Source organism: Mesocricetus auratus, unplaced genomic scaffold, assembly GCF_017639785.1.
Source record: "Mesocricetus auratus isolate SY011 unplaced genomic scaffold, BCM_Maur_2.0 Super-Scaffold_6730, whole genome shotgun sequence".
Lineage (NCBI taxonomy): Eukaryota > Metazoa > Chordata > Mammalia > Rodentia > Cricetidae > Mesocricetus > Mesocricetus auratus.
In genome coordinates, this window is record NW_024429184.1 from 91225407 (window position 1) to 91251896 (window position 26490).

Sequence of the window (26490 nt, forward strand, 5' to 3'; positions counted from 1 at the left end):
CCTTGTGTCACAGTTCATTAACTTACTTCTAACTTTCCTATTTAAATTCTTACTGTTGTATGTCACTAGATTCCAGCTTCCTGAAGAAATGGGGGTGTTTTTGTCATAATTTGGATACAAAATACATTTCCGAATGAGTACCCATATGTAAAGAAATGTCTCTAACATCTATTTTGTGCGTGATGACTTGCCCAGAATACAAGACAGGATCATTGTTAAAAGTTTTGGATGCCTTATGACCGTAGGCATAGCCATGGGTCCATAAAGAAAAGGGGAGTCCCTCCGCCCAGTCTCCCCCAAACCAATCCTCGGTAAAAATAAATAAATGATAATAATAACAAAACAAAACTTCAGGTCAGCCAGCGGCGCCGCCCACTCTGACAGCCTGTTTTCGTCTCCTGCGCGTGCGCCAATCCAGCCGCTCAAGGTTCAGGTGGGCCGGCAAACGGAAGGCGCGGAAATGACGTCAAACGCACAAGCGCCAAGGCTCCCTCCGCGCGGTGGCTGCTGGGTGCGGTGCGCCTGGCCACCCTCGCTCCCCTCCCAGTCCGCGTCTCCTCCCCCTCGGCTCGTCTGCTCCCTGGCGTGACTCGGCACTCAGAGCTCCGGGAGGACACGTCGTGGTCGCCGCTCTTGCCCAGGCCCCGGCCTCCCGCAGCCTCTCTCGGGCTTTCTTCGTAAGTTTCGAAGCCGGAAGCGTCGCGGCCGCCCTGCCGGGCCCTCGGTGAGGATGGTGGGAGTGAAGCCGGTCGGCAGCGATCCAGATTTCCAGCCGGAGCTGAGTGGGGCGGGCTCCAGACTGGCTGTGGTCAAGTTCACCATGAGAGGGTAAGGCCAAGTCTGGACCCCGTTGGCATCCCTCTGTGGGTCCCTTTCCCCCAGCCTCCCCCGCCCCCATTTTCCCGGTCCCAGCTGTCTTAATGCTCTGGAATGTCCGGTGGTGACTCCAGCCCAGGCCGCAGCCAGGGTTAGGCCTCGGCTCTCTCTAGAGCCGGTCGCAGATGTGCATAGGGGGCTTCCAGGCGGACACACAGGCCAATGTGTCGGGTCCCGCCGCTCAGGACATGCCTACCCGCCGACTTTAAATTCGCAGATGCACGCACTCTGCTCTTGGGGGTGGCCCGCGCCTTCTTCCAGCTTGTGGGAGTCTCAACCTCTACTACCTGCGCCGGTTCCTGTCTTTCGGAAGAGGCAACTATCATTTGCGTTTCAGTATCTCTGAAAGCTTAGTTGTCCAAACACTTCGATTTCTTTTCACCTGCATTTCTGCAAAGCCTTTGAAAGATGGCAATGAGGCTGCCCAGCTAGTCCGAATAACGTGTAGTATTAAGGCATAGTTGGTGCATTTCGAATTAAGTTAATGGGACAACATGTTTTTTAATGTGCGTAGCATGGTTGTACCATGCTTGGTTTTGTCTTAGGCTCCTCTGTTTATGCAGATTACAGACACAAAACAGTATGTACATGACACCGCTTGGGCAGACCTCTGTGTATGACCAAATTGCCTTTTTAACTTAATGTTTTAAGATGATAGGGATTTGAAATTATGTTGATTGTCTTTGGATAAAATCACAGTGTAAAGGACAAAAAGCTGGTGGATCGCTTATTGGGTGTATAATAATGTTCTTATATGTGAATTGGAAGTAGATCTTAAGACCTAAAATTCAGTGTGTTGCAGATCTCTTGTATGTAGCAGTACATCGTTAGGAGGTTTAGAAGTCTTTATTTGACCACCTGACATTATTTACACACATACCAACTGGGAGCAATCTGCTCCCAGTACTACTGTTTATTTAACAGGTTTATTTGCCAACGTAGTTGTGTTGTTTGCTTTATTTTTAATTCTGGAGGAAAAAATTGTAATTCGTAGTTCAGAGTTCAATGAATGTTGAGTATACAAATGTAGCTAGCTAGCTTAAGGGGATTGAGCTGCAGGTAGAGATGAGCACAAGTTAGAGGATTTGGTATTAATATTTTGTTTTGGGCCAGTCCTCCACAGAACTGAAGGGGGGCAGTAAATTAATTTAATAGAGGGAGAGAGTACCCATGTGACCTGATACTTTACATTAACTAAATTGAAGGGAGGATTAGGCTATGTCATGTATTAAGGTATGCCTCAAACAATGTCAGAATTCTAGGAATGTGTCTTGTTTTAGCAATTTTGTCATGTGTGTAGCTTTTATACTAGGTGAATACCTGTACAATTGTTGACTAGACTACAGCAGAAGAGAGAACAAGGAATCCCATTTATTTATTTATTTCATCCTTCTAATTCTGGTCAGTTGGAGCTTTTACACTTTTGTCATTCAATGAGTTATTCCCCACTTGCCATATCAGAGGCAGAATGATAAACAGTTATTGACTGAAATGAGAAAGATGGAGAAACATTGTTACTGCTGAGGCTTTTCTGTCATTGGTGTGATATCATTTTTTAACATACTTGTGGGGGCTAATTGGTAAAGAGCTAGATTGCTTATTAAAATGTGTTAATGGAATGAAAATGACATTTTTGTAAAAACTTAAGGCGAATAAGTGCTTACATTAAAAGAACATTTTTAGTTTAAAAGAATATTTAAGTAGCATTTATGAATCTAGTAAGATTGTATTTATCCTTAACATTCTTTTTTATTTTTAAAATATCTTTAACATAGTCAAGGCATTCATTCCTTTCTGAACTCATTGTTGGTGTAATTTGATGACCTGCAAATAACAGAAACTGCAGGGAAAGCTAATGTTAACATCATTTTGGGTTGAGGGCATAATTTTTTCTAGTGTCTAATTTTTTACTTCAACGATGTACTTTAACCTAAATTGTGAATTGCCTGTCAAACATTGGTCTAAAGTAATTCTCCTCAAGCAGTGTATAGATTCCTTTGTTCTAGAAATCTTCAGCAGCTCTTCAGTATATGTACATGGCCTTTGAACATACTAACTAGGTAGGCATTCTACCACTGAATTACACTCCATGCCCCATTTTTCTTTATAATAAAATATATATAACATAAAATTGATTTTTGCCATATTTTAAAATTCTGAAGGCCAGGCTAGCCTCTTGTGATCCTCCTCCCTTAGCCTTCTGAATGCTGGAACTACATTTACCTACATAAGGAGTCATTTTAGTAGTTTCGAAGAGTATAACTTAGTGGTATTTCGTACATTCATGATACTGTGTCATCATTACCATTATTTCCTAAAATAAAATAGTTTTATCATCCCAGGTAGAAACTGAACCTGGTAAGTAGTAGTGCCTCATCCTCACTTCTCCAGAAGAACAAACCTCTGTTAGATCTCACCTTCCCCATATCCACCTACTTCCCAGTTAGTCTCCATTGTACTTTCTGTTTCTAGGAATTGCCTAACTTAAGCACCTTATGTGAGTGCAATCACATTTTGAATTAATGTAGGCTACCTTTTTTTCTTCTTAGTCATTTCACTTAGTATGTTTTCGAAATTCATCTGTAGCATATAGCATGTTTCAGTGTTCCATTCCTTTTTATAGGTACAAATGTATCCTATTGTGTGTATATATCATTTATTGCCTGTTGATGGACGCTTGACTATGTTTTCTCTCTGCTATTAAGAATAACAGACACTACTGTGGACATTGGTATATTGCATCTTTTTCAGTCTCTGCTTTAATTCACCTTTTAAATACAGATTGCTTTGAACAAATGAACTACAATTCTGTCTGCATTATAATCTTATACCTATCAATAATTCAGTTTACTCTCTTACATTTTCCTAACAAGATGAGAATAATATTGACCTATTCATACTTTTGAGAGAATTAATTCTATATGTTAATGCCTATTCTGAGAACTGGAATGATGGCTCAGTTAAAAGCATGGTCTGCTCTTCCAGAGGACCCGGGTTCAATTCCCAGCACCCACTTAGTAGTTCACAACCACCTGTAACTCCAGTTGTAGGGGATAAGATGCCCTCTTCTGGCCGTCAAAGCACTTACACAAAGTAAAGCTTTTTAAAGGTGTTTTAAAAAATACCTATTATTCAGGTAACATTTTTAAAATAATTGTCTCCAAATAGTTGCTTCTTAAATATGGCCAGATACATTGAATGGTTACCAACAGAGTCATGTTATTGTTTTGGTTTGTGGTATACTAAGCTAAAAGAATGTATGGTTTCTCCCCCATTAGTATAATATGAATGATTTTTATCTTGAAATGGTGAATGTATCACTCTTTTTTTTCCAGGAAGTCAAATCTTCCTGTTATAGACAGTGTGCCCTGTATTTTGTTTTCTTAAAGCAGGCCTTATTTTCTAATTATTGGGTATCATAGTTACTATCCAGGACGGATGCTAGTGGTGTGTAGAAGGATGTTGAGTTCCAGTACTTTGTTAGCTTGTTCAAAAGTATGTTGCTAACATGTGCAAAGTATTAATTGCATATTACAAAATTGCTGAGGATTGAAAGTAGTTTTCCAAAATAAGATAGCCCAGGATCCTGTAGGAGCTAGACAGATAAATGTCTGTGAGTGAAGTGGTGAAGGCCAGGGCATGCGGAAGCCTAGGAGTGGTTTCAATCAAAAATGTTTGTCTGTCTGCTTGTTTTTGGCAGGGGGAGGGGGGCTGACTAACATTCAAGAATACACTAATTCCTAAAATGTGTACCTTGATAAATTTTTCAAGTGAACACATCTTTATAACCAACACTAAGTATAAGAAATACATCATCATTAACAGTTCCAGAGTCTTGCATCCTTGGGCTCTTTCCCATTACTTTGGATTCTAACACTGTTTTGCCTTAACTTAGTCTGTGTGAAAACAGAATTGTATTTTGTAGTCTTGCTCCTTTTCAAGAGTATATAGTTTCTTCAAGAGCATGTAGTATGCAGTATATGGCCATTGCTTTATAAAGAACAGCAACTGAACACTAGAGATCTGTTGTGGACTTTGAAATTGGTAGTTAAAGAGTTAGAATCTAGGGCATTATTCTTTGGAGTTTTTACTTTTTGGCTGGGGAATTGAATCCAGGGCCTCACACATGGTAGGCATATGATCTGCTACTGAGCTTTCCCCTAGCTCTGTTCTTGGTAGTGGCAAAATGTTAAATGAGATGACAAGAATTTAACGTTTTTGTGAATTGTGAAATGTAGCAAGTACCCAAATTATATTATTTTATTAATAAAGTTTATTAAGATAAATATATTTTATGTGATTTACAGAACTAGTTATAGACATAGCTGTGTTTTATTAACTACAATACATTTAGAAATGGCCTGTTTGGAAGTTATCTCCTATGGAAAAACAAACCTTCTGAAATGGGGCTTTACAAGTTACATACATTTTATCCATGTTTGTACACATGTTCATATAAGCTTTGCTGAAATAAGAGCACTGGCTGTTGTAGAAGGAAGGGAAAACATTAAGTTTATGACTATCATTTAGTATTACAGCTGTAAGGAAATTTTTATTTATTTATAAACTCAATACTTTTAAAAAGAACTGGGATTGGATTGGCTTTATAAATTGCCCCACCTGTGGCCCTTTTACTAACTAGGATGTTGGATTTTTAATAACTTACTTAACTTTTGCCCTTCAGTTCTTTGTGTTTTGGGATGGATGTCTATTATGTTGCCTGATGTCCTAGGACTTGCTTTGTAGACCAGATTGGTTTCCAGTTTGCAGATATCAGCCTTCCTCTGCTTCCCCAGTACTGGAATGGAAAGTGTGGGCCACCACACCTGGTCATAATTTGGTTTTTAATTTGTTAAGTTGTTTACATTTAATGTTATCAGTTTAGTTAGATTTGAGTCTGGTGTTTTCTATGTTTCCCATTGCCCCACTTGCCTTTTTTTCTTTTACTGTTTTTTTTTTTTTTTGGAATAACCTTCTTAAACTTTATTTATTTTGTTTTTGGAGGGCAGGGTTTCTCTGTAGCCTTGGTTGTCATGGAACTCCTGTAGACCAGGCTGGCCTGGAACTCAGTCAGCCTCCTTACTGAGATTAAAGTTGTGTGCCACCACTGCCCAGCTTATTTCATAATTTTTATGAAATTTAAAATTGTTTTGCATAGTACTTCAAATATTTTCCTCTTAAGTAGTCTCAAATAATATGTATATTAGGCTACTTAAAATTACCTCATGTTAGTAATGCCTGATATTTTCATGTACAGTCTGGACTTGAACTGACAGAGATCACCTACCTCTTCATCCCAGTGCTAGGATTAATGGCATGCACTAGCACACTGAGCCTTGTTCTTAGATGGTATCTTAGGTAACAGACTGTTTATCCCTTATCCGAAATGCATGGGCTCACAGTGTTTCAGCTTTCAATTTGTTGGGGTTTGGGATAATTAAACTAGATTTTACCAGTTCAGTGTCTCAAATGTGAACATTTGAAATTTAGAATGCTCTGCTAGTCACACTTTTTGAATGCTGATATAACACCCAGTTTGGTGGGTTAGGATCATTTTGAATAACATGTTCAACCAATTGCATTGTGTGCTGATAACTAATAAAGCTTTATGATAAGTCTTAATATTTGGTAATTTTTCTTAAAACTTTAAACTTCAGCTTAGGTTGGCTTTGGTGTTTCCCCATAAATGTTAGAATATAAATTTGTTAGTTTCATATAAAAATTTTGGGATTTATATTAATCATAATCAAGGAGGATTGATTTCTTGACAATATTAACTTTGTTTTTTCAATTTATAAACATGTCCCTTTATTTATTTTCCTTTGTATTATTTCAACAAAACAAAAAGATTTCACAATCTTAAGCCTGACACCTAATATTGTATCTGTACTTAGAAAAGCAATATGAAATTAATACGGTATTATAAATGACCCAGATGACTATATTAGATTGCCTAAAGCCAAGAATATCAGTTTGCGTTATTTTAACTTGATAAATGTTTTTATAGCATAAGTTAGTACAGTCTTTGTATTATTTTACTGGATATAGCTCTGTCTTCCTCGCAGGTGTGGGCCGTGTTTAAGGATTGCTCCTGCATTCAGTTCTATGAGTAATAAGTATCCTCAGGCAGTTTTCCTGGAAGTGGATGTACATCAGTGCCAGGTAAAGTGAAAGAGCTATTTTCCCTCTGTTCCTCATGAAACAGATCAAAACCCAACATTCATATTCCCCACTATGTCCTTATTCACATGGCAGTTATTCCTTAGACAGGAGAATGTTAGGATTAGTATGAGTGCTAGTTGACTACAGTTAGGAAAGTATTTTATTTCAAGTTTTTTAAATACGTGGTGAAATTAATACAGTGTTGTTAAAGTAATCGGTTACCTGGCAATTCTATATCTTCTGCTGATCATGAAGTTTTAGTGGATAATTTTTTATAATAGTTTGATTTAATTTCAACCACTTTATGATCTTATCTTTAAAGTTACATGCTCACCCTCCCCGGAAAGTGGTTATACTTTGTGCATTGTTAAGAACAGTATATGAAAGAAAGTTTAGTTCCTCCTCATTCTGAATACCACTTTTTTATTTTACTTGTGTCAGTAAAAATAGTTTCAATTTGGGTTTTTCAATTTCCTTGATTTCCCTATTAACTAATTTTCATCTTAAGTACCTCATTTGTCAAGTTACCTATTCCGAGAGTTTTCTTCTGAATGTCATTCTTGTTCTTACTTGTTTGTAAGTGTTTGCTATGTGTTAGAGGTAAAGTGCTTTTTTTTAGTATGTTCCACAATATTTTTGCCCAGTCTGAATTGTCTTAAACTTTTCTAATGATAGGAGAAACATGTGTAATTCTGACATTACACACTTTTGCTTACCTACATTAAATGTTAATAGATGGTATCACTATCTTTATTTTAGGTATATTAGTTTATGAAAGAAAAAATGTCTTTATCTTTATGTTGAATATGTTGAAAATGAACATATTGACTTCACTAAAATACGTTAGTGACTTTAGTTTTTTTTATTATGCATACAAGGAAATTTAAGGTCACATGTATACATGTATAGCTCACATTTCTCTCACTTTTTTTTTAAGATAGTGCTGTTCTCATATGTGGCTTGTGATGTTTAGAGAACATATCCCTTGGTTACCTTTATGCTTTTTTTTTCTTTGAATGATATTCTGTACTTTTTCATACAATTTGCATATGTGAGAGGACAGATTTGCTTTGCTGACTTTTAAATCCTTGTCATGAAAACTTTAATCATGGTCTGGTTATTATTAATTTCCATTTAGTATTAAATTGTAAAAGTAGAGCAGAATTTAAAAAGATAACTATTATTTTTATGGTGACCTAAAATCAGTTCTGTAAGAGCAGAAATTGGATGAGGATAACCTTTTTCAAGACAAGAGACATTGCCCCACACCCTTTTTTTGAAAGGTGGTATAGACTGGCTCTTCTTTTTCAGATGGATACCTTTTCTTAGCAGCAGTGGTTTGTGTTGACTTATCATTACCTTTCTTGTTTTTGTTTGTTTGTTTTCTTTTGAGACAGTCGTATTTAGCCCTGGCTGGCCTGAACTCTTTGCGTAGACCAGAAGGATTCAAACTCAGGAGATTTGCCCTCTGCCTCCCAAGTGCTGAGATTAAAGATGTGTACTACTAAGCCCACCTTTGGTTATTTTTTTTTTTTGAAAAATTCCTACTGTGTAATTATAAGGAAGCTGCCTTCTATAAAGCACAATTTCTGTTTATAGACTATAGTTGTTCTGTTGGATAAAGTGTATGATCATTAATTAATGCTTTAAAAAACAAAACCAGAATTGTTTCTATTGTGGGCTTATGGGTAATATAGCTGTGTCTCCATAGGCACTCCCTCACAATAGGTGTGCCTTTAAAATTTTTTATTTGTTTTTGTTGTTTTTAAAGATTTATTTATTTATTTATTATATACAGTGGTCTGCCTGCATGTCAGAAAAGGGCACCAAATCTTGGTTTTTGAACTACCATGTTGTTGCTGGGAGTTGAACTCAAGACCACTAAAGAACAATCAGTGCTCTTAATCTCTGAGCTATCTCTCCAGCCCCCTTGTTTTTGTTTTTTAATGTACATGGGTATTCTATTTGCATGCCTGACTAAGTACCACATGCGTACCTAGGTCCTGCAGAGGCCAGAAGAGGGAATTGGATCTCTTGGAACTGGATCAAGTAGGTGGTTGTTGACTGCCATGTGGGTGATAGATATTGAACTCTGGTCCTCTGGAAGAGCAGCCTTCTCTGCAGCCTAGACTCTTTCTTAAAGAACAATTAGAAATAACAGTGTTTTACCTTTCTGGTTAGGACATGTGCTACTTTAGTTTGCTTAAAGTTGTAGAATGAAAAATTCAAATGGTATAAGATTTTTAAAAAATTTCTTTTCACTGTTTACTTCACTGATTCTAGGGAACAGCTGCCACCAACAACATATCAGCAACACCTACATTTTTGTTTTTTCGAAACAAAGTGAGAATCGATCAGTATCAAGGAGCAGATGCTGTGGGACTAGAAGAGAAAATCAAGCAGCATCTAGAAAATGATCCTGGAAGCAATGAGGACACAGACATTCCGAAGGGCTATGTATGTCATCAGAAGAGTAAAAGCAATATTTTAAACTTGGTGTTATTTGGTTGAATTGAAATTTACTGTTTTCTTACTAATTCAAAATACTTTCAAATAAGGATTTTTCAAATTAGACTGTTGGGTTTTGTCTCATTATAAGTTACTTTCCCCTAAATTTGTTCTGCTAAATTTCTTTGTCACTAAAAATTGATTTCTAAACTATTAAGCAGCCATATTCTGATGCATGCCTCCCTTTCATGAATGGAGAACATGACATTGAAAAATATCTCATTTTTATAGTTATGTAAAATGGCTTTACTGTACTGAATCTCCTTGTTACTTAACTTCCTATAATCTAGTTTTGTTTGGTTTAGAATCAAGTGTGACTTTAGCATTACATGTATTTTAACAGTAAGGTACTTTTTTTTTTTTTTAGTTGAGATGAAGACTGAAGACTGAAAAACTCATAGTATATTTCTAAGCTACATAGTACAAATAGTTCTAATACTATAGCTACATAGTTCTAATAGTTCATGTGCATGGTTTGAGGTTATTCAGGAAGGAAGCGGTATTCAGAAATAGTATTTTATGATCTATAACTTGTTTAAGTTGAAGCTACTACATAACAATTTTGTATTAGGTACAGTAAATCAAATCAGTGTGCTCCCATCTGTAAACCTTTAAATTCAAGCTGACAAACTAGTCAGATAGACAGGAGAGCTTGTTTTTGTGTGCATATTGTATGGGTGACTCTTAACTTAATTTCTGTTAGTCTGTACACTTAGTATTTATTTAAAATAACAGTTGGGGTTGATAATTATTGAACTAGATTGTTGTACATGTCATTCTGGTATGTTGATGACTAAAACAAATTTCGTGAAAGATAAAGTATTTACAAGCCAGCCAAACATGAGGACTAGAACACAAGTTTCTAATTTGTGCCGCAAAGATACTTTTGGGATAATGTAGTTCAAAAGCATGGGAAACTGGTTGGAGGAAAGAGAAGGTGAAGTAACTGGTGGTTTCTGCAGTGTAGCTATACTTTGTGATTTCATAGTGCTTATGTTCAGAAGTGATTAAACAAAGGACTTCCCTGGGATACTCTTGCCCAGACTCACCTGTAATGTCAGTGCTTTTAACTGGTTTGACCTAAAGAAATGCAACCTCCAAATCCCTAAAATGTTACTTAGGATCTTGTGCCCTTAGGACCTGCATGAGGGGTGTTATCTACAGCCAAGCTAGTAAGATTCTACTAATGTGGTAATTTCACAGTCCTCACCTTTGATTTTAGTCCTAGTAGTACTTGGATCTGGACTAAGGTTGTGTTGGTCTGAGTCTTATTAGTTCTGTCCAGCTTGGGATCATCCCTGGGTTGGGCTTTAAGTATCTCACAGGAAGCCATATACTCTATAAAACATTTTAAACACAGTTAAGAATGAGGAATATGTAGGAAAATGCCATAAGGGAAAGAAACCCTGTTTATCTGGTTGTCATGAAAGGAGAAGGGGCCATAGGGGCTCAGTAGCGTCAATATGTGAAAGTACAGAGTACTACTTAGGGTGAATGGGATTAGGCTGCTGATGGTTGCTAGCTTGTCCTTGTCAGTTAGGATTTGTCCTCTCATGGAGGCCTGGAGAAAGAAGTCTTATCATTTGATGATCATATTTGTTGATGTAATTAGTTCCTTTTGGTTTGGTTGCTTTTTTGGTGTGGGTGTGTGTGTTTTATTTTGTTTGTTTTGTTTTTTCCTGTGTGTGGTTTGGTTTTGTTTGAGATGGGGTCTCATGTGTACCTAGGTTGACCTCAGACTTACTGTGTAACACAAGGTGGATTCTCAGCTCTGTGCTTCTTACATCTACTTCCTAAGTGCTGTGTTACAAGTGTCCTGGGTCCTTGAGAGAGGCTTCTGGGCTACACAAAATACATATTTACAGTCGTAAGCTCTTTGTAGTAAATATCCTGGGGAATATTGAGGCCTATAAGTTATCGAGGCCTATAAGTTAGGTTTCTAATACCTTTCCATGTAGGGTAAGCCTAGATTTTGTTTCTATAATTAGTGATAAATTTCAGTCAGAAACTCAAGTGAAATGACCATTATAAAATTTTAGTAACTGTTTTAGAGCAGACATTTTCTTCAAAATCGCTTAATCTAGAAAGAATCATAGATCTGAATCTTTCTATTTTTTATGCTAAAGCCAAATGTTGTACCTAAGTTCTTGATTTCTTTTGTTTCAGATGGATTTAATGCCTTTTATTAACAAAGCTGGTTGTGAATGTCTTAATGAAAGTGATGAGCATGGCTTTGACAACTGTTTACGAAAAGACATGTCCTTCTTGGAATCTGACTGTGATGAGCAGGTAATTCAGTACTTATGTTAAGGTTGGTAGGGACTGTCACTATACGTGCTCTTGTTTCTCTGTGGTGTTCTCGCCTCATGGCATACGTCTCTCTTTTCCTTTTACAGCTCTCAGTGTCTTTGACTCCTGTCCCATCACTGTCTAGGTTCATCTCCTTTCTGTGTTCTGTGTCAGCTGCCATGTGCTCGAAAGGAAATTGCCGAGCTCATGGTTGGCCCCACTGCTGGTTATATCATTACCAGTACTTGGTCATTTTTAAATACTGCTTTCTGTCTTTTCCCTACCCAGGTAGGTAGTTTGTGTTTGAGCGGTAGAGATTGGTTAGATAAGCATTCCCTTAGTGTCTGCTTAGTCCCAGACAAAAACATACCGTTTCTTCCCTGTGTTGCTATTGCCACAGAGAAAATATGGTAACCACCTAATCATATCTTTATCTTCTGGGTTTTACTTTCTTTATTTAGTTTGCTTTCTATTCCACTGTATGGAATTTTTTTCCTGTTCAACTCGGTCACTAAAGTTTATAAAGTCTAAGTCTGAATGTTTGTTGACTCTTTACTGGCTCCTTCAAGTGTCTTGCTGAGCCTATGTGTTTCTAGCTTTCCCCAATCTCATCCGCTTTTCACCAGCACTTCAGCTCTTTGTACTTGTCATGCTTGCTATGTTTTGACACACCATTAGGAGTCAAATACAGAAAGTAAGTGGTGAAATAGTCTACTTGTGTACTTAGACCTCTATATGATTTTGGAATAATAAGTCTAAACTGTTTCTTCGATCCAGAGGTACATTATTACAGCTTCAGAACTATGATTTATACCATATTCCTGTGTGTAGTTACGTAAAACTATGACAGTGTTAGACAGTAGCATTGTTTACAGCTTTGCTAAAAATTCTTGCATTAGGAGAAGTCTTTCTTACAGAGTAGGAGTATAGTTATGAGCACTAAACACCATTTTGGATGGAAAGAAACTTTATGGATAACTTAGAGCTTCTGGGAGAATCCAGACAGTATTTGGTGACTTAGTTCCCTTATGTGGCCTTTTAGAGAAATTTAGGATTAAGTTTTTGGAGGTCTTTTATCTTAGTGCCTTTCTTCGCTCCCATCACTCAGAGCATTGGACATACTGAGCCACATTCCTGGTCCCAAAGAGTCCTACTTTGTGAATTTTAGATCACTGTTCATGTGAGGGCATTCTTTACATAAGTAATTGATGGTCGCTGTTCTTAATTGTCAAACTAATGAATTTAACTTCAACTTACAGAATCTTTATTGCAATGGTTTTTTTAAGTGAACTAGGTTTATGCTACCTTTATCTTAGCTCTCCTTAGCCTGTGTGTGTGTGTGCGTGTGTGTGTGTGTGTTTTCTTGGTGTTGACAAATCCCTTTATAATTAAACTATTTCCCTCACAGCTACTTATTACTGTGGCATTCAATCAACCTGTTAAGCTTTATTCCATGAAATTTCAAGGACCAGATAATGGTGAGTAAAGAACAGTTAATTAAGAACAGACTTTGTTAGCCCGTTAGCTTACATTTAAAACTGTTTTATTAAATATAGATAGGTAGCTCATCCATGTGTTGTTGATTAAAGATTGTAAGTGACCAAGTAATGTAGAATTAAGAATAAAAATTAAAATATTTGTTTCCCCTTAGTTTATAGAATACTGATTCCTTCCTCCCATTTCCATATTCTTAGCAGTCATTTTTTAGAATCAGAAATAATGAGGGGAAAAGGCTTGGTTTTCTTTTTTAACTGATTGACAGAAACAACCAAGCCTTTGTTTTTTGGTTTTGTTTTGTTTTTGAGCCCTTGCTATCCTAAAACTCTTATGTAGACCAGGATCACATGAGATCCACCTACTTAGCCTCCTGAGTGCTAGGATTAAAGGCATGTGCTACCATATCTGGCCAAGGCTTTGTTTAATAATGTATTTATATACTTTCATATGTTAATCACCTTTCAATAATAAAATTTTATGAAGTACTGTATAAGTAAATTCTATAGAAATTAGTATTGTTTAATCAGCTACATATATAAGTTTTAAATGGCCTACTGTCAGTGAAGGAGTTAAATGGTGTGACTGTCGGCATATTTCTTATCTAATACCTAAGAAAAGTAAAATATGCTAATTTTATGATTAATTCCTTTTTGGATAAGTGTTGATGCTTATGATGTTCCTCATGGGTAACAAAATGTACCAGCTGTTGGCAACCATAGACTTCTTATGAAAAGTTGTTCACCCGCATATACTATCCAAATCCATTGGCATCTTCCATATAGCTCCTCACTGGTAGTGTTATATTTATTATAGTGTAGCTTTATTTATTTTAATACAGAATCTCACCATGTCGCCTTAGCTGGCCCAGAGCTTGCTATGTACATCTGCCTGCCAATGCTTCCCAAGTGCAGGGATTAAAGGTGTGCCCCACTGCATCCAGCTCATAGTATGTCTTTTGGCATTCAGAGCAGAACTTGATTTTGTACACGTGCGTGCACGTGTGTTTGTGTGTATGCTTTCTTATTCCTACTATTTAGCAGATATTCCTAATATAGAGTGAAATAGCTAAGAAGATACCAGCAAATGAGTATTGGAGGACAAAAGATTGATTGTCAATATTCAGACTCTTAGAAATTTTAGTAGATGTTTCTGAAGACGTGTATGTTGATGTGTACCAATATATATGTGGCTCAACATAGGTTTCTGTATAGGATATATATGATGATATGGGAAAAGTATAGTGTGTTTGTAGTTTTTAGCACTTCAATTTTTTCTTTAAAACATTTTATAGGTCAGGGTCCTAAGTACGTAAAAATTTTTATCAACCTACCCCGCTCTATGGATTTTGAGGAGGCAGAGAGGAGTGAGCCAACTCAAGCCCTGGAACTGACAGAAGATGACATTAAAGAAGATGGCATTGTTCCTCTCCGTTACGTTAAATTTCAGAATGTTAACAGTGTAACTGTGAGTAGCACCTCATTACTGTATCTTCCTCTGGTCGGTGGGCAGCAGTGCTATCTTCTGTATTCTAGGTGATTCTAAATGGTCTTTTAAAGTAAAGTTTGTTCACGAAATTTGAGGAATGGAGGATGACTCATGGGATCTGTCAGTTCTAGTATGTTTACAGTTAAACTGGAAATATTTATGATTATTCTATCTCAGTTGGTGATGAGTGCTGGTACCTGTGTAAATCTTGTTTAATTTTCTAGATAGTAGCTTTCAGTGTAGTTAATATGGAATTATTAAAGCTGACTTTTAATTTTTTTTTTTTTTGAGACAGAATCTTACTCTAGCCTAGGTTGGCCTAAGATTTACTATACTGCCAACACTGGCCTTGAACTCACAACAGTCCTTCTTTTTCAACCTTCTAAGTGCTGGAATTTGTAGGCATGAGCCACTATATCCAGTAAAAATGACTTTCTGAAAAGATTTTACATTTTAAGAGATAGCTAAGATTTATCTGACTATTAAATACTGCCAGAAATGATTTTAAGTGATACATCTATGAAAAGAAAGAAGAAATCAACCACAGAGCTCCAACTAAACATCATGTCAAACAGATAAAATACCTCTGTATCATGGGTAATCAGAGAACACTGTCAAGTTCTTATAGGAGGGTTTCAATGGATATAGACAGTTTCTGTGACCGTAAAATGAAGCTGAGGAGCCGGGCGTTGGTGGCGCACGCCTTTAATCCCAGCACTCGGGAGGCAAAGGCAGGCGGATCTCTGTGAGCTCGAGGCCAGCCTGGACTACAAAGTGAGTTCCAGGACAGCCTCCAAAGCCACAGAGAAACCCTGTCTCGAAAAACAAAAAAAAAAAAAAACAAAAAAAACAAAAAAAAATTGAAGCTGAGGACAAAGATCACATAATAGAACGCTGATTATCACTCAGGACACTGTGCGTAGTATACAGACATTTAGTTAGTGGCGTAAATAAAGACACATAATGTGTACCTATCACTTTTATGATGATGAACATTGAATTAAAGTAATAGTTTTGATCGATTTAATCAATGAAAGATGAATTTTAAAATTTGAAATTATAAACAGCATGAGCAGGAGTGCTTACATTTAAAAAGGCAAATGTAAGTAAGCTGGGAATTGATTTAATATTGTATTTATTACAGTTACATTGATTAGATAAAATCCTTTAAAGGAGTCTAGGGTTGCCTATGAAGACAATTTAGGCAATTGGATTGTTAAGTAATGTCTTAGAAGGAGCAACATACATTAAGTGAAGAGAGACAATAATTTTCCTTTTATTGAAAAAAATATGTATTCTTTTAAATAATTTTTATTTAACTTTATGTGCATTGGCGTAAAAGTGTCAGATCTCCTGGAACTGGAGTTACATACAGTTGTGAGTTGCCATGTGGTACTTGGAATTCAACCCAGGTTCTCTGGAAGAGCAGCCAGTGCTCTTAACTGCTGAGTCATTTCTCCAGTCTGAAAATATATTTTTTTCCTTATACAGTACATCCTGTTTACAGTTTCCCCCTCCTTCTGCTCCTCACAGTTCCTTCCTACCCACCCCCACCCAAATCCACTTTCTTTCTGTCTCTCATTAGAAGAGAACAGGCTCCTGAGAGATAACAACAAAACATAGCAAAATAGACTATAATAAGATAAAACAAAAATCATCACATCCAAGTTGGACAGGACAAACCAACAGAAGGAAAAGTACCCAAGAGAAGGCACATGAATCAGACCCACTCCTTCACTTAATAACCCATGAAATCACAAAGCTTAAGCTATAATACATATACAGAGGACCTAGTGCAGACTCAGGCAGGCCCTGTGCTTGCTGATCGTTGAGGATTGAGAACATTTTTAGATTATCATATTTTTTAATGGAGGAATTTTTTTTTTGAAAATCCAACATAAGTAATGCTTCTATTCTTTATATACTGAGGGAGGGAAATTTTAAGATAGGGAGTATAGTCAGGCCTTAAAACACTTCAGGGTCAGAACATAGCCTTACGGACAGATTTCCAGTATCACTTCTCCTATTCTAGGAAGTAGAATAGGTGCATAAGTATTAGAAAGAATACAACTACAGAGATTTTCCACAGTTGGAATACTATGGTTTTAATAAAATTATCAACAGCAGTCTACCGGTTGTAATTATGAATTTCACACTCTTTCAGTGTTCTCTGTAAAGGATTTAGTTATGACTTCTCCATACCATCACACTAAATTACCATGAGCTTGCATGTGTGGGCATCTTGACAGGGCCTCTCTAGAGAAGTTGAGAATTTTAGTACAGACAAGGAATGGGCAGTCTTTTAGGAACAGTAGTGTAAGTGTAATGAAATATTAATCCTTACAAAGGTGGAAGGTATTTTTATTAAGAAAGCAAATAGATTAAATCTTAAGCATGTTCATGAAAAATAGATTGTAATTATGAATTATAAATGTGATTTTTTTGTAGTTATTTGTTCAGTCTAATCAAGGTGAAGAAGAAACAACAAGAATTTCATATTTTACTTTTATTGGTACTCCAGTCCAGGCAACAAATATGAATGACTTCAAACGAGTAAGTTTGTTCAAATGATAACTAAGGAAAATGTAAATACAATTTCAAAGGAATAATTTCTTATATTTTAGTTGTCAAACATAAAGATTGAAAACTGTGTCTCATGGAATGTTAAATGAATGCAGCATGTTGAAATATTTAACTAAAAGAAATCTTTAGTAAATATAACTTAATAGAATAAATATTAATGATATCTGAGTAAAAATAATAGTCTGATTACAAAAATGCTTAGGAATAATAGGGCTTAGGAATTAAGGGCTTTGGTTATAATAATGAAAATGTTTTTTACAATGACTTGAATAAGTTTATTATGAAAGAATAAACATAGATTTTAACACATGGACATTGTTACAACTTTCCAAGCATTGTATATCTGGAAAGGACACATTTCAGCACATTTAAAGTGATAGTGCAAGTTTTCTCCTATTTTTAAAAATATATGTATTTGTAAAGAATGCAACTCTAAAGGTTTCCATGGAGGTTACTGGGTACCCAGGACTTTGAGGAGCAAGGGTCAGCCTCTTCCTGTGCTTTCTGCAGCAGCTTCTTAGTAGTAGCAATTGTGTGGGTGGCTCCTAAATGCACAAACCCAGATCGTGGAGGTACCACTGAAAACTGTCTTACTGCCGAATCTGCATCTGTGTATGAGAAAACGTGTGGCCACAGAGGAAACACTGGCCACCGTGCTCCTCATGGCTGCACTTGGCCAGTGGTCTAGGACTTGAGCTAATAAACAGGAATGTGTTTTCTTAGGGCTGCACACTCTATGTAAGGAATTAGAACAGCCTGAGAACTCTTTCTCTTTTTGGTGATATCTGCAGACCTGATTTAACTACAGAAAATAAATTCTTTAATGGTGGATGTCCTATGAGATACATATTACCTTAAAAAAAAAAAAGGAAGGCCTGCATATTTTTGCTGGTTACTTCTCAGTCACTTTGACTATCTCATAGCATAATTAAGTTTGTGGAGTTAGGATTATATACTTAGCTTTGCCATGCCCAGATGCTTAGTATGTGTGTAATGCTTGGTCAGAAGAAACAGGTATCAAGCAGCTTCTTTCTTACCCTATAGGATGTATTTTCCAGGGAAAATGTGTGGGCAACAGAGATGGTTTGGTTGTCTGCTTTTCTGGCTTGTATTAAATGCCATTGGCATTGGTCTTAACTGTTTTAACTGTTCGTTGAGCAGCTTAATTATCTTTTTTTTTTTTTTTGCTGGAAATCAAGTTAATATTTTCCTATCATTAAGTTTTGCTTCAATATCCTAGTATTACTTCAGTTTATGCTACTCAACTTCTGTTTTTAATGGGAGTAACATTCTCTTCTGCATTTTTATCAGTCAGCTATTCAGTTCTAATTTTTCCGATTTACCTTAATAACTGTCTTAATTATTTATCTCACATTTGTCTGGCTGCTTGGTCTGTTCTCATTGACTGCCAAAGCTGCTTCCAGGGGGTGCACTTGCTTGTTCTAGATCATTTGTTTACTTTTTCACTTTATTTAAGTCATGAAAAATGGCAGTTCTTAAACTTTTCAGGCTCAGGTATTATTTAAAATATGAAAGATGTTTGAGCATCCAGAAGAGTTTTTATTAACATCTTTATTTAACAGAAATTAACCTGGGAATCCAGGTGTAATGGCTCGCGTTAGTAATTTCAGCACTTGGAAAGTTCAGGTAGTATGACTGCTATCAAGTGTGATGCCTTCCTAGGTTTCAAAGTGAGAATTCAGAAAAAAGTTAAATTGAAAAATATTTAAATTACAGTTAATAAACCCATTTTATATTAGCAACAGTAGTTTTTAATATTTTTAGTAAAATAGAATTATATCACTTTCCTCCTTGACTCCCTCAGGTCCCTCCTATTTTGAAATCCATTGACAAGAAACCCTCCCTGAGGCTTCACCTAGACACCCTCAACTCAAGTTGATAGCTTCTTATTATATTTATTACATACTCATATATATTGTGTTGTATGTTTTGTACAAATGCCGAGTCCATTTTTGTTCTTTGTGTGTATTTGGTTTTAAAACCTGTCCACTCAGCACAGGTCAGCCAATAAAGAGGACTCATCTCTGGGAGAGGCCAAGTTTTCTTCTCCCAGAAATCAATAGTTCCCTGTAGTTCTAAGTCTATGAGCTGGATAATGCCGAATTTTTTTCCTTCGGCATTAAAAGGACCATTGATTTTGCCATTGTTCTTGTCTTGTTTATACAGCCATTTCTAGGAGACTGTTCCACAGCAGGCTTCTGATACTGTCTTTAGAATCTTTCTTCCCCCTCTTCCACAATGTTTCCTCAGCCAGAGATGCAGGAGCTGTGATGTAGGTATATCCACTGGAGGAGGCTCCCCATGATCCATTGATCTTTGCATTGTGTTCAGGTGAATTTTTCTGTGATGGTTTCCATTTTCTGTAAGGAAAAGTTTTGATGAGGTTAGCCATACTTATCTGTGGAGATAAGGACAAGATTTAAATATGGTAAGGAGAATGCTGGTCTAGCAAAGTGTAAGTAATAGATTAGATTGTTTTCTAAGATCTATTACCTTACTAGCCCTGAGAAGCTGACAGGGTTTCATTTAGACAGTTGCTAGTTGCCACCAACATGTGATTGCCATGTGTTACTTGTGGTTCAGAGGTGTTGCAGCTAGATGGGGATGATTGTGTACTTTGATAGTTTTCGTGGTAGGTCACAGGGAGAGACTTTCAGGTCAGATTCAGTTCAAGTCATTTGAGTCATGTATCCTCAAGGTGTGGTTTTTAAGTTTAGCATCTGATCTTCAACCCCTGAGAGGTAACTGAGAGCTACATTGGTAATGTATATTGTTTTGGGAGTTACTTGGACAATTACTGACCAAGCCTTCAAAGGTTTCTTGTGTCTGGTACTGAGGTTTTTGTTAGTCTGTGGTTCTTGTGGAGAACATTGTTAGTGTAGGTAGCTTAACTTTCTATCACCTGTGTCCTGCTGTTCTCCTCTCAGGCCCACCACATGGTCTCTTTATACTTGTTTTGGTGATACTCCATGTTGTATATTCACATCTGAAGATTTGGTGTAGGAACCACAGATGAGAGAGAACATGCAGCATGGCATTTGTCTTACTAGATCTGGTTACCTCATTCAATAGGATCTTTCTAGGTCCATCTACTTACCTACCAATTTGGTTGAGATTGGGTGATTGCTACAAGTGTGGGGGCCTTAACAAGCTAACTGGGAATTAAACAAAAAGACTATAATTAATAAACTCATTATAAATGGACAGTGATATTTCTAATGAAATACACATTTTCCAGGGCTTGGAAAGATCGTTTAGTGGTTAAGAACACTTGTTGCTCTCACAGAAGATCTGTTCTATTTGGTGGCTTACCTGTCTCAAACTCAAGTTCCAGGACTTCAGACATCATCTTGTGATTTCTGCAGGCACCAGGCACACACACATCATCCGCATGTATACATACAGGCAAAATGCTTGTACACATAAAATAAAATTTAAAAACTCGTAAACACCCACCTTTTTAAATAGAAAAAAACACTTTATTTTATTTACTTGTCTGTCTGTCTGTCTAGTTTTTTGAGACAGGGTTTCTCTGTGGTTTTGGAGGCTGTCCTGGAACTAGCTCTGTAGACCAGGCTGGTCTCAAGCTCACAGAGATCCGCCTGCCTCTGCCTCCTGAGTGCTGGGATTAAAGGTGTACACCACCACTGCCTGGCCAAAAAAACATTTTAATAAGAAGAGAAACACTGCTTTATATTTTTATGGATTTCTTCACTAACCTAATATCTGTTTCTGTTAGCATATACCATGTTTCTATTTGATAACAAAATGTATATTTGTAAGAGAAAGATAATTTTAAAAGTAAATAAATGCCTAGTGTTATTCTGAAGATGGTTTGGAATTCATAGATTTCCTCAAAGAACAGCTTTAGGGTTCCTAGCAATTCTGTTAGAACTGCTATAAGGAGAATTTAAAAACGGGATTCTTACCCTTTGATTTCAAAATTGAAATCTTAATTGGTTGAATGCTAATCTTGGGTATATTACGTATTTTAATATTACATTGCTTTTGTAATTGTTTGTGGGTGAGATTTATTCTGCTTGCAGTCACTCATTTTCTTGTAGGGTTATTTTTATATTTAAGAAACAATAACTTCAATGTAGAAAAACATAGGGGATATATGTGAGATTGGCCCATTTGGTCCTTCTGCAGAGTTCCTTATTAAAAACTGTCAGTGAAGCCAGGTGTGATGGTACAAGCCTTTAATTCCAGCAGTTGGGAGGCAGAGGCAGGCAGATCTCTGTGAGTTCGAGACCAGCCTGGTCTACAAAGCTACATAGAGAAACCCTTTCTCAAAACAAACAAACAGAAAACCTGTCAGTGAGTTTTGGATCCTAGCTTTGGAATAGTAGTGCCTTTGACTTTCCTGTTCCTATATTATCGTGCAATGGAAGTCATTGTCCCAATTTAACAGGATTGTGTTCTTGCAAGGCAGGATATACATAACAGATAAAGTATTTTCTTATTGCCAACCCAGTGATATTTTTTCTTCAAAACTATCTTTTACAGTTTTGTTAATCTGATATTAAAAGCATCTATGTTGAGATTTTTAAATTTTCAAAGTATATTTGATGTGTATCCTATATTCATTCAGTGAAGATAAGACTTGGTAACTTTTCTTCAATGGAAGAGAGAGCTACATAAAATGATTCAATGAATCATGAAGTAGAAAGTGTTTTCAGGTTATATTCTTCTGTTGTGTGAGTTATTTGTAGATGATTTTAGTTTTCAGCATGCCACTGACCTCCAGAAGCTAAGGTAATATTGATACATCTTGGTTGTTGACAGCTACTTTAGATGACTTTGCATGTTGCTAACAGCTTTCTCAGTTCCCTTTTAGATTTGCTAGAGTAGAATAGATCCTTGATTTGTCTGTTTTGGCCCTCAAAGGTGTCAGGTATATTTTGGCTATTTGCTGTAAATGTGTTCTTCATGGTAGAGCATGAAAAGCTTGCAATTTTAGTTAAGAGTAAGTATTTTCTTTGCTAAAATAGGCTTTTTACATAGATTGCTTTATTAAAATCAGGTGTGCAAAAGTGAGAAAATTGGGGCTTTTGCTTCTTAGGTAGCAAGGTGCATGTGGAAAGTACACCATGTTTTTATCACTTTTATAAAAATAGGCTTTTCTAAACTGGCCATTTACCACATACGCTATTTTTATAACATTTCTATTTGTTTATTTTTCAGCTTTTTTAATACAACTCAATGAACTAAAACTGGAAGATTTTTTTTTAATGAAGTAATATAGACTTTGTCTCATTGTACTCCCTGCCTTGCTTCATTGCTCATCTGTCACCTACCTACTCTCACCCTCCCCATGTCCTCAGTTGTCGCTGCGAGATAGATTTCTTCAGCTTCAGCATCTGGATCAGCCTTCTTGTTACCTAGATTGCCTCAACCAACTCTTCCTTCAGATTTCATCCCACTCATGACTCTCAGTCAGACCTTTATTTTGCTTGCAATTAAGTGCCTTAATTTTCTTACCATATTATGTGACTCACAGGCAGTTTTGTTTTTGTTTTTTGTTTTTTTTTTTAACCTGCTCTTTCCTATTTAATTTTGTTCAATATTTTGAGAAATAATTTTGGAGCAAACTTAAATTGTTGAAAATGCTTTCAAGTTTATTTAAGTAATATTTTCATCCATTTTAAAGTTTTATATTTTAGGAACAGGAGAATTGTTTTTGGAAACTTAAGTATAAGTTATTATTCTTTTTTTAAACTAGAGCTAGTGTTACATACTCCTTAGGTTGTCCAGTTGAAGGACATATGGACTAAACAGGCTGGGTTAAAACAGTAACACAGAAGATCAATGGATTCTTTGCGTAATGAAATTTTTTAACATCTAATTTTGATGTACCTAGACTTTGGTTTATCTGATGTGTAACATAAAGACTTAAGACAGAGTGAAAGAGCTTTACGTTTGGGGTAAGAATCAGCATGGAATGTTGAATTTCTTCTTTTTTTACAGAGAATACATATTGGCAAGTTGAGAGTTATCAACCTGTGAAACAGTATGCAGACTTGCATCTTCTGCTGTATCACATCTTCTAAATTTTTGTTTTAATATTGTTTTCTTTTGCTTAATCTAATAGCTGTATGTTTTGCATTTCCTAAGTAATATAGTGGTCAATAATGTTGTCCTTGTGTATCAGCTAAAATTCACTTGTGGTACAGGTGGTACCATCTCCCCTGCATTCTGATGTATTTTTTAATGCCCCGTTTTTCTTACTCTTGTTCACTTTTCTCTTTTCTGACGCTATTGTCCCTTTGATTTCTGAGCTATTCTACCATAGTTTGCATGAACCAAAGAGGAATTTCTTTAAAAATTTCCCCTGAATTGAGTGAAAAAAAAAAAAACAAACTACAACAAAACCTCAAAAATATTAGCTTTCTGTGGTTAATAATTCTCAGTAGAAAGTTTTTAAGTACTTTTTCATGAGTGGCACTGACCCAGCTATTTCTAATACAGACCAACATCTGTTAATGACCTTTAATTACCATTAAGAGTAAAACCACTTTAAAATAAGAAACTTAGATTTATACATGTATGTATATCTTGTTCTATACAAACATACATGTATATTGTAAAGGGTTTTCTTTTGAGACATTTATGCTGTAAAAAATCTATTAACTAATGATAAACTCTGTTCTTTAGATAAATTACTTGGCCACAGAACCAACAGAGAACCTGTTTTCGTGACTTATTGGTAGACACCAGGTTCTTTTTTTACTTTTTTTTTTTTTTTTTTTGTGCTATGACATAGGAACCAGGGTATTTTTACAGACCTTCAGGACTGCTGGATAGATTCTTGTTTTTAATCACTTAGATGCAAGATTTATTTTTTATATTTCTTACAGACAATTTCTAGCAACAAGGTTTTTTTAAAAGCTGGAAAGAATTCATCATTTTCAGTCTGTTTTCATGTTTACATGTTGAAAGAAACTCATCAAGTGGACATGAAGGCATGAATTTAATATATTCTTTTAAATACAGATTATTTTGTAATTGACATTTGATTTCTAATTGCTTAAAACTAGTACAACAAGAATGTTTTACTTATAGCATCATCTTTTTTATTAACTTCTCTAAACTGTCATCTTGGTTTGGAAAAATTGTATTACTTAAAACAGAATGGGAAACCAAAAATAGCTTGCATGTGTTTAATTCCTTGTGTTTAGGGGGAGGGGTGTCAAAGTTTGCTGCCACAATACAAGCACAGTGCATGCAGAAAAGGTTCGAGGATTAAAAATTAATATCAGGACAAAAGGACTAAAGTCATTTGAAATCATTACCATGTTGGTATTTTTCTTGTAAAAATAATTTGGAATCATTAAGTTGTACATATTTTTTTATTGCATTTTTGTTTTTCTAGGTAGTTGGCAAAAAAGGAGAAAGCCATTAAGGGTACAAAAGACACTGGAAGACTTACTGCAGTCAGATTTGCAGCTCCTGGATAATTGCTTGATTCTCTTCGGAAACTGTTAATCTTTGATTTGTTGCCATTACCAATAAATCATTGCTTTTATTCAGATGGCATCACTAGTATTTCTATTGTAATCTTGATACATGCAGTTGTAAATAAAAGTTACTACTTTTGCCAAGCTTAAATTTTGTCATTCTATATAAGTGCATTCTCTCTCTCTCTTGTTTGATATTGGCTAACTTTTTGGTTTAGAAGAGCTGTGTCTGGAATCACATTGGCTAAAAGCTAGTCTTTCTCTAGAGAAACAGAATGTTAGAGGAATTAAGAGTACTGTCTGCACAGATAGAGTGCTTTGATACATGGATTTGAAGCCTATCTACACACGTGGAATGTTTTGGTGCATATAGATTCGGAATAGCTAACCATGTTTGAGTAAGTATTGACTTGTATTTTATCAAGACATTGGAGTGTCTAGACTTTATAAATTTACTCAAATTATAAACAGCCATGAATCTTACCTGTCTAGTTACAGATCTACAAATATTTTGTTTTTAGGAGACAGCTGTGCAGCATGGGCTACCCTCACAGTTAACATTCTTCAGGGCCTGCTTCCCAAATGCTGGGATCGTAGGCATATACCATCAAACGTTGGTCTCAAGTCAACATTTTAACTTTCTGTATAAACATAAAAATTAGAGTCAGCTATTTTCTTTAATAATTATGGTATTAATACTGAATTCAGACAGTTGGAAAATATAATACAGTGAATTTATGGAAAATTGGAATTATTATCTAATCTAATATTTATTATCTAAACTCACCAAGTATTCATTAAATGTGTAGATAGAGAACATGATTTAAGATTGAAAATGAGCTGTCCCAACTATTTGAAGATCTTTTATAAAAGACTGGCTAAACAAAATACTTGTTCTTATGTGCTTTTTTAAAAACACTTCGAATTGGACATCAGACTAAAATATTGGTAAATTTAGTGTTGTAAATATTTGATGTGTATAAAATGTGTTTGGCCTCCATGTTTGTATATTCATATATGTGTAATGCCCAACCAAGACTGGAGGAACATCAGAACCCCAATAGGAGTGATGGCTGCTTGGGAACTGCCACGTGGGTGATGGAAACTGAACTCAGGCTGCTGCTCCAGCCCTATAAATTTATTTTTTAATTCAGTATTTTAAAAAGTACATATAAGACTATAGCTTATAATTCAGTTAATACATTGGAGGACATTCTTATCTAGAAATAGTGCTGAGATTTGCCCTTTCGACAATAATGTACTTATACATGGTTATGAAGAAAGTATGGAAGTTTTGTTGTTGAAATAGGCCTCTTCTGAAATTTGTGTCATTAGGTAATGTTCAGTTCATTTGTATGTGAGCACAGTAACTGGTCTGTGGTGATGTCTGTATTTTATGTATTTCACAGTTTTGTTGACTTAGAATAAAAGGAAGACAACAAATAAAAGTTTATAATACTTGTAATGCAAACTATCTGAAGTTAATTACACCTGAAATGAAGAATAAGATCAACATCAAGAGTTTTAATTTATAGTCACTCTTTTGGGGCCATCATTGAAGTGCCTCATCTCAAGTGTATATGGTCTCACCCCATTTATATTTGACTAC

The 26490-nt window shown here is 35.9% G+C and overlaps 1 protein-coding gene across 2 annotated transcripts; it reads left to right on the forward strand.

Annotated features, from left to right (window-relative positions):
* The first annotated feature begins 506 nt into the window (after nt 1-506).
* Txnl1 (thioredoxin like 1) lies at nt 507-25032 on the forward strand. 2 transcript variants are annotated; one of them, XR_005875707.1, is made up of 9 exons: nt 507-828; nt 6942-7038; nt 9322-9495; nt 11713-11835; nt 13244-13313; nt 14624-14796; nt 17266-17370; nt 22609-23348; nt 24797-25032. XR_005875707.1 is itself a non-coding variant. In XM_005074663.4 (8 exons), the coding sequence occupies exons 1-8, from the start codon at nt 731-733 to the stop codon at nt 24824-24826; spliced, it is 870 nt and encodes a 289-aa protein (XP_005074720.1). In that variant the 5' UTR covers nt 509-730; the 3' UTR covers nt 24827-25032. The 2 variants fall into 2 exon arrangements, 1 of the variants encoding a protein (XP_005074720.1); XM_005074663.4 differs by lacking the exon at nt 22609-23348 and having other exon boundaries at nt 509-828.
* The last annotated feature ends 1458 nt before the right edge of the window (nt 25033-26490 follow it).

Coding starts and splice junctions, on each gene's coding strand:
- Txnl1 (XM_005074663.4), top strand. CDS start 731: ATGGTGGGAGTGAAGCCGGTCGGCAGCGATCCAGATTTCCAGCCGGAG. Junction 9,496..11,712: donor CAGACATTCCGAAGGGCTAT/GTATGTCATCAG, acceptor CTTTTGTTTCAG/ATGGATTTAATGCCTTTTAT. Junction 14,797..17,265: donor AGAATGTTAACAGTGTAACT/GTGAGTAGCACC, acceptor ATTTTTTTGTAG/TTATTTGTTCAGTCTAATCA.